The sequence below is a fragment of the Chrysemys picta genome, chromosome 1 (assembly GCF_011386835.1).
Source record: "Chrysemys picta bellii isolate R12L10 chromosome 1, ASM1138683v2, whole genome shotgun sequence".
NCBI classification, from domain to species: Eukaryota; Metazoa; Chordata; order Testudines; family Emydidae; genus Chrysemys; species Chrysemys picta.
In genome coordinates this window covers 349,817,252-349,830,871 of record NC_088791.1, presented here as the reverse complement: position 1 = coordinate 349,830,871, position 13,620 = coordinate 349,817,252, and the positions used below count along the sequence as shown (strand labels likewise).

The following is a 13,620-nucleotide window of genomic DNA, read 5'->3' as shown; positions in this document are numbered from 1 at the left end:
CACCACAATGATTTTTGGGTCTCAGAGTCTCTCACCGCACTGAATGTATTTATCTTCTCGCCACTGCTGTGGGGCATAGCAAGGCTATTATCCACCTGTGCAGAGACATCCAATGGTTTGTATACAGTCACCCACAGTCTGGGAATCCAACCAAGCTGTCTGGAGTTATCGAGCAGTGCCCAGACCAGAGGACCAGCTCTCCAGACATCTGAGCAGAGACAAGCCCATTTGCATTCTCTGCTGTGCCAGCAGAGCTCCTCGCTGTGCTGCAGAGAGCAGGGATGGCATGGAGCCAGTTACAGGGGTTTGATTCGCTGGCCTGTTTTCCCCCTGCCTCAGCGGAGTTTAGAGCAGCTTGGGGGCTGGGCTGACATCCACCCATTGATAACGGGTTCCAAAAGCATGGCACAGTCTAGCCAAATCCCTGTGGATGGGGGCCACGCCAGAGTGCCCCCTTGGGGTCTGAGGTGGCCTTGCAGAGGCCCTGTCTTTCCCTCTAAGGTTCTTGCAATGAATTACTCTCAGCCTCCGATAATTAAAACAAGAAACCCCTTTGTGGGGTCATATTTTTTCAATCTTCTCCAAAACACAAGGTCTCCTACCATCCAGCCCCAGACACGTCCTTTACTCAGTAACACCCACACTGTCCTGATTGCTGTGGTCCACGTTGGTTCAGACCCTACTTCCCTTTTTTCCCCTGGAGCTCTATCCCCTGCCCCATATCTTCTCACTAAGCCCAACCTCTTGCTCCTCCATGATCACCGAGGCTCGTCCTCCCAGCCAGGCCAGAGTCAGGCCACGGTAAGAGCTGCCTTGGGAGCACAGGTTGCTGTGGTGAGCCCCAGACTCTCCACATTCCCTGACTTGTACACCCAGGGGGATAAAATGTGGAGGGTGTGGGGCACCTCACTGTGGCTCTGATTCCCTGGGCAGCTCTTACCAAGGCCTGGCTCTGGCTTCCAGCCTGGAAAGGGGGCAGAGTCTTGGGTAAAGGAGAATAGTAGAGGTGTCGTCTTCAGGGAAGAGGTGGGGCAGAGGAAAGGGCCTCCAGGGAAGAGGTTCCAGGACGGAATATGTGGTCATGGCCATTGCTCGTGTTTTTCCTTTCCCATGTCACCAGTGCTAGAGCCAGGTGATGAACTGACCCTTCACTTGACAAAAGCCCTGATTATCCTCTCACGAAGGTGTTTGCTTTTCACACTGTACACGATTGGGTTCATCAGGGGCGGGACCAGCAGGTAGACGTAGCCAAGGATAATCTGAAGCAAGTGAGTAGAGCTATTTCCGAATCTGTGTATCAAAGCCAGGCCAATGTCTGATATGTAGAAGAGCACGACAGCGCAGAGGTGGGAGACGCAGGTGTTCAGGGCCCTCAGGCACTCTGTGCGGGATGCAATGCTCAGCACTGTTTTGACGATCATCACATAAGAGAGAAATACGAGCAGTGAGTCTAACCCCACCATGAAGAATGTAAGAAACAACCCATAGATGTTGTTCACTGAGATATCTGAACAAGCTGCCTTCATGACGTCCTGGTCCATGCAGTAGGAATGGGAGAGGATATTGTCTCGACAATATCTGAACTGTTTCAGGAGTATGGGGAGTGGGAGTATCATGGCCACTGGTCTTAGCACAGCCACAAGTCCCATCTTGGCTATCCTCTGTGGAGTTAAGATGGAGGTATATCTCAGTGGGTTACAGATTGCGATGAAGCGGTCAAAGGCCATCAACAAGAGGACGGAGGATTCAATTTTGGAAAGCGAGTGGATGAAAAAAGTCTGGGCAAAACAGGCATTGAGGCTGATTTCCCTAGAGTTAAACAAGTATATGCCCAGTATTGTTGGCATGGTAGACATCGATAAGCCAAGGTCTGTGATGGCCAACATGGAAAGGAAAATGTACATGGGCTCATGGAGGCTTGGATCTGTTTTTATAATGAACAGAATGACTGAATTTCCTACTATGGAAATGAGATACATGAAGCAGAATGTGATAGAGATCCAGAGATTGACGTCTTCCATCCCAGGTAGCCCAGTGAGAAGGAACACTGCAGAGTTGAAGTCGGTGTCATTGACAGCTGACATAATATACTGGGCAGGTCCAGGGACTTTTGAACTTTCCTTCCTGAAAGAAAAAAGAACAGGAGACTAGATGATATTGAGCGAGACATCTTTCTTCTCTCAGTGAAAATCTAGGGATTCCCAGGACCTCAAGGAAAATCAGCAAATGTATTGTCTTGGATTTATACCACCAATAGGAAGATAGGCACTGCCAGACTAGATCAGACCTGTAGTCTGTCTAGCCCAGTGTCCAGTGCCTAGTACGAGATGCTGCAAAGGAAGGAGGAAGAAGACCTGCAATAGGGAACTAAGAGATACCCTTATCCTAAGGAAAGTTTCCCCCTGACACCTACTAGATAGACATATTTTGTTGTGTAAATTAGGAAGGTTTAGAGCCCTTACAAGATGTTTTCTAAAAAAATTCTCAGTACTGTACTGGATTTCCTGATTACCCATTTAAACATCCAATCCCTTGCTGAATCCTGAGAAGCTGTTGGCCCCATTGATATTTTGTGGCTGGGAGTTCCACAGCCTACTTGAGCACTGTGTGATTTTACATTTCTGACCTTCATACAAACACTCTTTCTCGACGTCTACCTCTGCGTTGGCCCATTGTATCATGATGTCCATAAATCATGCCAAGTGCATGGTGAAGACGGTCATTGTATTTATCTGACCTGCATTGAAGGTATTTATAAACGTGTTTCATTGCCTCATAGATATACTTTTTATTTTCTCCACTCCTGAGACTTCAAATTATTCCACTGTCTCTTTCCAGCACATGGGATAAATTCTTAGTGCCAGGTTCTTAATTCAATAATAGTGACTTCAGCGGGGTTGCTCCAGATTTACATGTGTAAATTCAGTCAGAACCGGGCTCTAATAACTATCCCTTATCATATGCTCCTCATGATACACTATGACCACAAAGAATCCCTCCAATGGAATCTGAAGTGCTTTGCCTGGCCAATGTTAACTGAATCCTGAGCATTCGATCTACCTCACTGGACCTGCCTCCTCTCCCCATGCAATGGTCTATAGATACTTGGCAAGTTACAAGCTAACACAGACAGTTACTTCAGCTGAGCGGGAAAGGGACTGGCGTCACAAATGGGTGAATATGCAAAAACTAGATTTGCACTAATATCCACTTGTGCGCGCAAATTACTTCATCCATGCTCATGTAAGAGGTGATTGGCGTAAATTACTTACAACTAATATAGCACTCCCCTTTCCTGCATCTCAGCTCTGTAACAATACTGAAACCAAGACCAGCGGTTCTGTTCTCTCATAAGTTTTTGGACAGACTTGCAGCGGTATTTGTGAGGAATTGTGTTCATGACCCTGAATGTAAGTGTTAGAAACAGAAACTGCTTCTGGTCAGTTACCAGGGGATACTATCATACAGCTGTTTGCTGCACAAAGAGTTATTAGCACAAACCATTGCAAAAAGTATGTGGAGAACTTCTGAAATACTTTCTAAAGTAAAAGCCTTTAAGCAGTAAAGTTTCCACTGCTCCTCATGAAAGTTTGGTTTGCAATGTTTTATTACAATGAAAAGTTTTGGCATAACATTTACACATCTGTAGTTTAGCACAAACATGTCAACCCGTTCTTTCCCCTCTCCTCTACTTTCAGAGATGATTTCTCAGGTTACAGTGGGACTTAAAATGTAGTGTCTGTCATCTGGATTTCTTCAGAACCTGAAAAGATCGCAGGGTCTCAGCCCACATTCAGTCACTTGTCAATAAACAGAAGTCTAGTAGCTCCTCTTTCCCGGGTTAATAGCTGACTGGTTCTCCTCAGGTTCTGTTCTCCCAGTCTGTGGCCTGTATCTGGAGTGGTAACAGGCATTGGGATCAGTATGGAAAATATTCATTCCCTGAGCTCTCACACTCTAGTACAGAGTAACCCCAGTACCAGTTATTCAAGCACGAGGAGAGTTTGCAGGAAGTGGATTTCAAAGTCAAATGCATGAGTATTCATGGAAATGGAACTTCATTTCCCTCATGAAAGTAGTCTATTGCTCTCTGTCTCTCGCTCTTTGACTGTCTATGTCCTGCGTTCATAAAATACGTAGCATCTGGGAACAGCATTGTGACAGACAGGGAGCTGAGCTGCCATAATGAATGTGTGTGTTAAACCCAGTTCTGGGGATGTTTGCTGTAGAGCTATATAGGGTTAACATTTGGGATATTTATGTTATGGCTACATTGGGTGAAACCAGTATGGATCTTCCTAGTTTAACAGCAGGTGGCTGGAAAACAAGCAAGAAGGGAAGAAACAGCTCAAGAAAAGCCATCGCTCAGTCAGTACTGCAGGGGGTCGAGAGACAACACCGGAGCTACAAGCTGGGAAGAGCCTATTTCCAGGCTCCAGCCACGTTACACAGCTTGTTTTGTCATCTCTGGGAGTGTATCCAGAGGTGGGGCAGCTGTCATGAGAATCTCTTTAGACTGACAGGCACAGACACCTCTGGGGAAGTCTGAAGGCCCTCGGCCTGCCTGGGTCCCCGTCAGCGCAGGAGAGCTTGTGGTCAGAGACATTTACAGACTGTTGTTTTAAACCCCTCTTATTCTCCCATGTTACCCTTTATTCCTAATATTCAGATTAAACAGTGTTTTGGTTCTAGAAGGCTGGCTGGTCACTTATCTCACCAATAGTTACAGACTCCCAAACTCACTCGGACCTGCTGGGCAAGCACAGTCGACTTGCAGTGCGCTGTAGAACCAGGGCCCAGTCTGAGGGTGGGAGTATCACGGGATTCCACTCCATAAGAGGGAAGGCTACGAGGCCTGACATATGGCACTCAAAGACCAGAGAGGGGGCAGAGATGCTGGTAGCCTTGGAACTCTGAGGGGTATCTACAGCCAGTCAGGAAACGGAAATATGCCCAATTGGAGGTGTTACCACAGAGCAAGGCAGCTCTGAATTCCTGCATTGGCAATCAAGCCAGAGAGTAAAACCTATGAAAATAATTTGCTGTTTAAATTTCCCTGAGAAAATAAACCTTGTGGAGATTGGGAACTAGTCAGTGATATTCTGTGGGAACTCATCTCTCTCAGCCCCTGTCAGGATCGGGCCCAGAGCACACGGCACCTCTAGAAATGGGACCCCTTGAGAAATCCTGACTCAGGGCATCGGGGTTTTAACATTCCGAGTTCACTTTGAATATCAGATTTTTGTGCAACTTGAATAACTCACAGAGCAGCATGGGCAGATGCAGGGGAGAGGTTCCCAAGCTACATAGCACTGCCTGCCCTCCAACCCTGTCACTGAGTCACCCCCACAGCCCAGCTGAGTCCTCTGCCACTGCACAGAACATCTGCAAATGGAAACAGCTTGCAGCTTTTCCCCTTCACTTTGCATTTTAAAGATAGTGAAACCTGCCAACGTACCCAATTCCTGCTAGAAGGGGAGCCGCTGACACCAGAGGTCTTCAGCCAAAAGGACAATGGTCATCGGAGAGGTTGCATGGGAAGCAGACGGTATCTGTTCAGATAGGGAGGCAAGTGTCTTTATGAAACATGTCTGCACATTCCCTTGGGGGCCACTTAGTCACCAGGGAATCTCAGCAGCTTCGTTTCATGTGCATCATCTTTAACCCCGTCACGGCCAATGGCAAACTGCAAGAGGCCGAATCACAGAGGATGCACGGTGATGCTACCCAACTGGACTGCAGCACCAGCCCTGCTGCAGGTTCTGTTCCTGGAATCCGGGCTTGTCATCACTGTCCATATGGTTCCGATTAGTCACAGGGCTACCTCAAGGGCAGCTGAGTGGTAATGACGATGCTGTCACAGTTGTGATCTTGCTGATATAAAATAAAATAATAATAATATAATATAGGAGCAGATTTTTCCCCAGCAGCCCCCTTTCCTGCATTACAAACCCAGGGTGCAGACCAGGGAAGGGGGATTCCATACAATTTCCTGGGATCGTTACGGGGGAGGGGGATGTCCCTTCTCTTCTCCATGAGGAATAAAAATGGGACCCAGGATCCAGGGTCCCCAAAGTTAGGCACAGAACTCAGTGATCCATTGGTAGCTAGGCCCCCCACACACAATCTCTGGGCCTCCACAACTGCTCTAGAACCCTCTCCAGCTCCCTGCTAGCACAGGTTCATCAGTGATGTGCTACCAGGGCCTGTCACAGTAGCCACTGCCTGTAGGATCTGCTGAAGGGGCCTTGTTCAGGGTGGAGGGGGCTGCACAGAGATGGGAAGGCTGGTTAGAGTAGCTGATGGGCACAATACCCCAGCCATAGACTGGTCGGGAAGTTTCAACCTTTCCATACCCAGAGTGCAGCCATAGACGCCGTTAGGGCAACCTTCATTTACACTGTGAGGACGATGCAGATGAAAAGGCTCCAGTTTCTCTTGGGGATCCTGGCAGCTGCAGCTGGGCAGCATCACGGCAGCTGAGCTTTCAGAGAACAATGATCCATTTCTATGAAAACTCACCCCAAAAATGGATAAAAAGAAACATTTGGGGCTGGGTCAAAATTTTTCATAGGGGAAAAAAACTTCTGTTTTCCTACCCAGCTCTAGCGGAAACCATGAGCCTCTGTCCCTCGTGCTAGAGGCCCGCACCCCTAAGTGGCAGCACTCGCCCTGCATCAGCTTCCCACATTGAGCATCCCCTGGACATCTGCTAGGGTGGCTATGCCAGCTCTGTGATGCAGCAGCACATTGATCAGCAGAAGAAGTTAAGAACGTAAGAACGGCCTTATGAGGTCAGACCAATGGCCCATCTAAGCCAGTGGCCTTTCTTCTGAGAGTGGCCTGTGAAGATACTTCAGAGGGAACAAACAGAAGAGTGATCCATCCCCTGTGTCTGTTCCCAGTTCTGGCTGTCAGAGGTTTAGAGACCCAGAGCATGGGGCTGCGTCACTCACCGTCTTGGCTAATAGCTATTGATGGACCTATTCTCCATGAACTTATCTGATTCTCTTTTGGACCAGTTACTCTTTTGGCCTTCACAAATGTGGCCTATAGGGCTAAACTGCTTGCTTGCCTATATATCTTTTCTTGTGGATTTTTTATTGCCTTATGGTTTGGTTATTTATTTTATTATAATAGGTTATAATAAGTTTATATTAAAGTAGTTTGGCTGTAACGCAAGGGACTTATAGGCCACGTCCTGTATGTTGAGCTAAGGCAAAGTTGGCTCACATATTTTCGGGACCTTTCACCTAGATAGACTGTGATGAGCTTTAGCATAAGGTCCACATATGATGTTAAATCAGGTTTCCTAAGTTCATACCCTTTAAAACTTAACTGGTACACCACAACCTGGAAAAAAAACCAAATAACCGGTTAAGACAGAAATAACAAATGTGATACCTAACCACAAAAGGGCCAAGAATAACAAATTGACGTATATAATAATAATTTGAAATCACTGATATACAAACCTAGAGGAAAAAGCCACTCCAACCTTAGTAAGGGGAGGAAATACAAGCAAGCAAGGGGGGGGGGGGGGAATCCCCTGCTGAATATGTATCAAATATAATGGCATCAGCGTAACAAATTATAAAAGTGTCATCCCAACCTAGGGGCAGTAGGGAGATGTAGTCCTTGGCAGGTGTCAGAGTGATGGCAACTGGTGGTGATGGGGAAGGTGATGGTGATGAGGAATCATAGAATCATAGAATCATAGATTATAGGACTGGAAGGGACCTCGAGAGGTCATCGAGTCCAGTCCCCTGCCCGCATGGCAGGACCAAATACTGTCTAGACCATCCCTGATAGACATTTATCTAACCTACTCTTAAATATCTCCAGAGACGGAGATTCCACAACCTCCCTAGGCAATTTATTCCAGTGTTTAACCACCCTGACAGTTAGGAACTTTTTCCTAATGTCCAACCTAGACCTCCCTTGCTGCAGTTTAAACCCATTGTTTCTGGTTCTATCCTTAGAGGCTAAGGTGAACAAGTTCTCTCCCTCCTCCTCATGACACCCTTTTAGATACCTGTAAACTGCTATCATGTCCCCTCTCAGTCTTCTCTTCTCCAAACTAAACAAACCCAGTTCTTTCAGCCTTCCTTCATAGGTCATGTTCTCAAGACCTTTAATCATTCTTGTTGCTCTTCTTTGGACCCTTTCCAATTTCTCCACATCTTTTTTAAAATGCGGCGCCCAGAACTGGACACAATACTCCAGCTGAGGCCTAACCAGAGCAGAGTAGAGCGGAAGAATGACTTCTCGTGTCTTGCTCACAACACACCTGTTAATGCATCCCAGAATCATGTTTGCTTTTTTTGCAACAGCATCACACTGTTGACTCATATTTAGCTTGTGGTCCACTATAACCCCTAGATCCCTTTCTGCCGTAGGAAGATAACGGCTAACACTTCAGGTTGTTCTACAAGGGATGCTGTGAGTATATGGAAGTGTAGATGTACATTCTCTATCTATCTTGTTAAGTTGGGGTGTTTTTGACTGCGCTGAATGTATTGATGGACTATGTTCAATATAGAAGAGTTGCTATGGTGTGAGTGTTGTAGCTGTGCACATCAGGGTTCACGCAAAACACACTGGTTATGATAAAAAAGAAAATAAGTTTATTAACCAAAGAAAGATTTTACGCGAATACAAGTGATAGCAAATACATCAAAGCGATTACCTAGCAAGTAAACTGACCTGCAAACTGAGCCTAACATACGAGAGACAGGATATGAATTAGATGTTTGTCATCCTGACTGATCATACTAGCAGTCCACCATGTTTTCATACAGAGGCTAGAAATCCTTTTAGCCCGAGACCAGCACTTCCCCCAGTTCAATCTTTGATCCTCAGGTGTTTCTGGGAGTTCTCTGCTGTGGGGATCGAGGCAAAGAGTTGATGCCACTCCACACCTTATTTAGTTTTTCCACGTGGCGAGAACCCTTGGTTTCAAGCTAAATTCCCAGCCCAGTTTGTGTAAAAATACAGATACCAAATTGGAGTTCAGTTTCATGAGGTCTGGTCCCATGTCCTTGCATGCACCGTGAATTCATAGCAGCCATTACTCATAGGGTGGCTGAAATGCTCACAGGAAGTCTAAGCGTTTCTACCGTCCAGTGTCTTGCTTTTTCCTTGTTGTACCTGAAAGGCTAGTTGTGGGTGTTACCCAGAGTAAGTACATTTGAAATACAGATATATAGTCCATACTGATCACTTCAGGCACAAAAATAATACATGCACACAAATGGGATAATAATATTCAGCAAATCCTAACTTTTCCAGTGACACACCACAAGACATATCTTGTACCAGATACATCATTATTATGTCATAATCATGTCATAATCATACCACTCTCATGAATAGGGGTGTAGCATCACAACCTCCTCTACTGACACCTTGATGTGGGACTCAAATTGTCTCCTAAAAAGAGGGTGCTCAGGTGTGGGAATCTCCCTCACATCCTCTGCAGTGAACAGCAATGCAAAGAATTCATTTACCCTCTATGCAACAGCCACATCTTCTTTGAGTGCTCCTTTAGCACTTCAGTCATCCAGTGGCTCCACTCCTTGTTTGGCAGGCTTCCTGCTTCTGATGTACTGTTAAAAAATTGTTCTTAATTTTTATGACTTTTCCTAGTTGCCCTTCATACCTTTTGAACGACTTGCACAGTATCACCGAACCCAATTAAAAAATGATGAGTCACATCCCCAGAAAATCATGAGATTGGTTAAACAGAATGAGATTTTAAAATATACTTATGAGAGTTTCTTTTTCATTTGCCTTTTGTTTCTGACCCTTTGGGGTCACCTACTTTAACTTTTCTAGCTTTTCTGCAACTCACATTTTAAATACACTTTTTTAAGAAAACTGAAAGCTGAGACCACTACTTAACCCTCACTGTCACCCCCACATCTGCCCCAGACACCAAGGTGCTGGAGTCACAGGGCTTCCCAAAAGCCGTCTGTCACAGGAGGCTGTGGTAAAAGGCCTTTTTTAGACAAATGTCAGATGTGTTGCTCTGTGGAACCCTGACATATCCCTGATCTTAGGGCCTCTGGCCTGGTCTACACTATTGGATTAGGTCGAAATTAGCTGCATTAGGTCAATTTAAAAATGGTTGTGTCCACACAACCAACCCTGTTCCGTCGACTTCTTAATATCCGCTTCTGTACTCCTCCCCGACGAGGAGAGTAGCGCTAAAATTGACCTTGCTGGGTCAAATTTGGGGAAGAGTGGATGCAAATTGATGGTATTGGCGTCCGGGAGCTATCTCAGAGTGCTCCATTGCGATCGCTCTGGACTTTGAACTCTGATGCATGAGCCAAGTACACAGGAAAAGCCCTGGGATCTTTAGAATTTCATTTCCTGTTTGGTCAGCGTGGCGAACTCAGCAGCACTCAGCGGCACAGGTGACCATGCAGTCCCCCCAGAATCGTAGACCATAGAATGTTTCTACGCTCCCCCTATCATCTCCGTCCCTGAGGTTATCGCAGATTAGAAGGTGCAAAAAATGCACTCACAATGACATGTTTTCCAAGCTTATGCAGTCCTCCTGCACTGATAGGGCACAGCTTAATGCATGGAGGCCTTCAGTGGCAGAGGCCAGGAAAGAATTAAGTGAGCGCGAAGAGTGGAGGCAGGACGCGATGCTGAGGCTAATGGGGGAGCAAACGGACATGACGCCTCTGTTGGGGAAGCAAACAGACATGATGAAGCATCTGTTGGAGCTGCAGGAAAGCCAACAAGAGCACAGACCCCCCACTGCATCCGCTGTATAACCACCTACCCTCCTCCCCATGTTCCATAGCCTCCTCACCTAGATGCCCAAGCATGTGCGGGGGGAGGCTCCGGGCACCCAGCCACTCCACTCCAGAGGATGGCCCAAGCAACAGAAGGCTGTCATTCAAACAGTTTGATTTTTAGTGTGGCTACAATATGCAATGTGGCCTTGTCTTCCCTCCTCCCCCACCCCACCTGGGCTACTTTGTCCGTTAACTCATTTTTTTTAATTAATAAAGAAAGAACGCATGGTTTCAAAACAATAGTTACTTTATTTCAAAGGGGGGAGGGTGGTTGTCTTACAGGGAATTAAAATCAACAAAGGGGGCAGGTTGGCATCAAGAAGAAACACACACAACTGTCACACCGAAGCCTGGCCAACCATGAAACTGGTTTTCAAACCCTCTCTGATGCATCCGAAGAAGTGGGCTGTAGTCCACGAAAGCTTATGCTCTAATAAATTTGTTAGTCTCTAAGGTGCCACAAGTACTCCTGTTCTTCTTTTTTCTGATGCACAGCGTGCCTTGCTGTGCTCTTCTAATCAACCTAGTGTCTGACTGCTCAAAATCGGATGCCAGGTGATTTGCCTCAACCTCCCACTGCACCATAAACATCTTCCCCTTACTCTCACAGATATTATGGAGCACACTGCAAGCAGCAATAACAACGGGAATGCTGGTTGCACTGAGGTCTGACCAACAGCGCCAGCATGCTTTTAAACATCCAAAAACACATTCTACCACCATTCTGCACTTGCTTAGCCTACAGTTGAATTGCTCCTTACTAGTGTCCAGGCTTCATGAACGGATCCCCCAAGCAGTAGAGCAGGAATGCAGAGTTGCAGTGGAAGCAGCGGACGAGGACGGTTAGCAGTCCTACTGCACTGTCTGCTGCCAGCGTGCCCCCTTAGGGTCTGAGGTGGCCCTGCAGGCACCCTGCCCTTCCCTCTAAAGTCTTTGCAATGACTTACTCTCAGCCTGGGATACTTAAAACAAGAGCACCCTTTGTGGGGTCACATTAATTCAGTCTTCTCAAAACACAAGGTCTCCTACCCTCCAGCCCCAGCCTCCGCCTTTACTCAGGATCACCCCCACTGTCCTGATTGCTGCGGTCAGCATTGGTTCAGACCCTACTCCCCTTTTTCCCCTGAAGCCCTGTCCCCTGCCCCATACCTTCTCACTAAGCCCTGCCTCTTGCTCCTCCACTTTCATGAGTCTCCGCCTCCCAGCCAGGCCAGAGTCAGGGCAAGGTAAGAGCTGCCCTGGGAGCACAGGTTGCTGTGGGGAGCCCCAGAGTCTCCACATTCCCTGACTTGTGGAACGCCTCACTGTGGCTCTGGTTCCCTGGGCAGCTCTTACCAAGGCCTGGTTCTGGCTCCCAGCCTGGAAAGGGGGCAGAGTCTCAGGTAAAGGGGAATAGTAGAGGTGTGGTCTTCAGGGAAGAGATGGGGCAGAGGAAAGTGCCTCAGGGGAAGGGGATCCAGGATGGAATACATGGTCATGGCCATCGCTCGTGTCTTTCCTTTCCCATGTCACCAGTGCTAGAGCCAGGTGATGAACTGACCCTTCACTTGACAAAAGCCCTGATTATCCTCTCACGAAGGTGTTTGCTTTTCACACTGTACACGATTGGGTTCATCAGGGGCGGAACCAGCAGGTAGACGTAGCCAAGGATTATCTGAAGCAAGTGAGTAGAGCTATTTCCGAATCTGTGTATTAAAGACAGGCCGATGTCTGATATGTAGAAGAGCACAACAGCGCAGAGGTGGGAGACGCAGGTGTTCAGGGCCCTCAGGCACTCTGTGCGGGACGCAACGCTCAGCACTGTTTTGACGATCATCACATAAGAGAGGAAGATGAGGAACGAGTCCAATCCAACGGTGACGACTTTAAGAAACAAGCCATAGATGCTGTTCACTGAAATGTCTGAACAAGCTGCCTTCATGACATCCTGGTGCAGGCAGTAGGAATGGGAGAGGACATTGTCTCGACAGTATCGAAACCGTTTCAGGAGAATGGGGAGTGGGAGTATTACGGCCACCGATCTTAGAACAGCCACCAGTCCCATCTTGGCTATTCTCGGTGGAGTTAAGATGGAGGTATATCTCAGTGGGTTACAGATGGCGATGAAGCGGTCAAAGGCCATCAACAAGAGAATGGAGGATTCAATTTTTGAAAGTGCATGGATGAAGAAGAGCTGGGCAAAACAGGCATCGAGACTGATTCTCCCAGAGTTAAACAGGTATATGCCCAGTATCGTGGGTATGGTGGTTATCGATATGCCAAGGTCTGTGACAGCCAACATGGAAAGGAAAATGTACATGGGCTCATGGAGGCTTGGATCTGTTTTTATAATGAACAGAATGACTGAATTTCCTGCTATTGAAATAACATACATTAAGCAGAAGGGGATAGAGATCCAGAGATGGACGTCTTCCAGCCCAGGTATCCCAGTGAGAAGGAACACTGCAGAGTTGAATTTGGTGTCATTGACAGCTGACATAATGTACTGGGCAGATCCGGGGACTTATGAACTTTCCTTCCTGAAAAGAAAAGGAACAGGAGACTAGATGACATTTAGCGAGGCAACTTTCTTCTCTCAGTGAAAGATTCCTAGGACCTCAAGGAAAATCAGCAAAAACATTGTTTTGGATGTATACTACCAAAAGGAAGATAGGCATTGCCAGACTGGATCAGACCAGCAGTCTGCCTAGCCCAGTGTCCAGTGACCAGTACGAGATGCTGCAAAGGAAGAAGGAAGAAGCCCTGCAATAGGGAACTAAGAGAAACCCTGATCCTAGGGAAAGTTTCCCCCTGACACCCACTAGAT

General features: G+C 47.0%; 2 protein-coding genes across 2 annotated transcripts; both read right to left on the bottom strand.

Moving 5' to 3' along the window:
• Positions 1-1,148: 1,148 nt before the first annotated feature.
• LOC112060650 (olfactory receptor 51G2-like) lies at positions 1,149-2,084 on the bottom strand. The gene has a single exon (XM_024112035.2). The coding sequence runs from the start codon at positions 2,082-2,084 to the stop codon at positions 1,149-1,151; it is 936 nt and encodes a 311-aa protein (XP_023967803.2).
• A 10,273-nt stretch (positions 2,085-12,357) lies between these two features.
• Positions 12,358-13,293, bottom strand: LOC101936587 (olfactory receptor 51G2-like). The gene has a single exon (XM_005311412.3). The coding sequence runs from the start codon at positions 13,291-13,293 to the stop codon at positions 12,358-12,360; it is 936 nt and encodes a 311-aa protein (XP_005311469.3).
• Between the last annotated feature and the right edge of the window lie 327 nt (positions 13,294-13,620).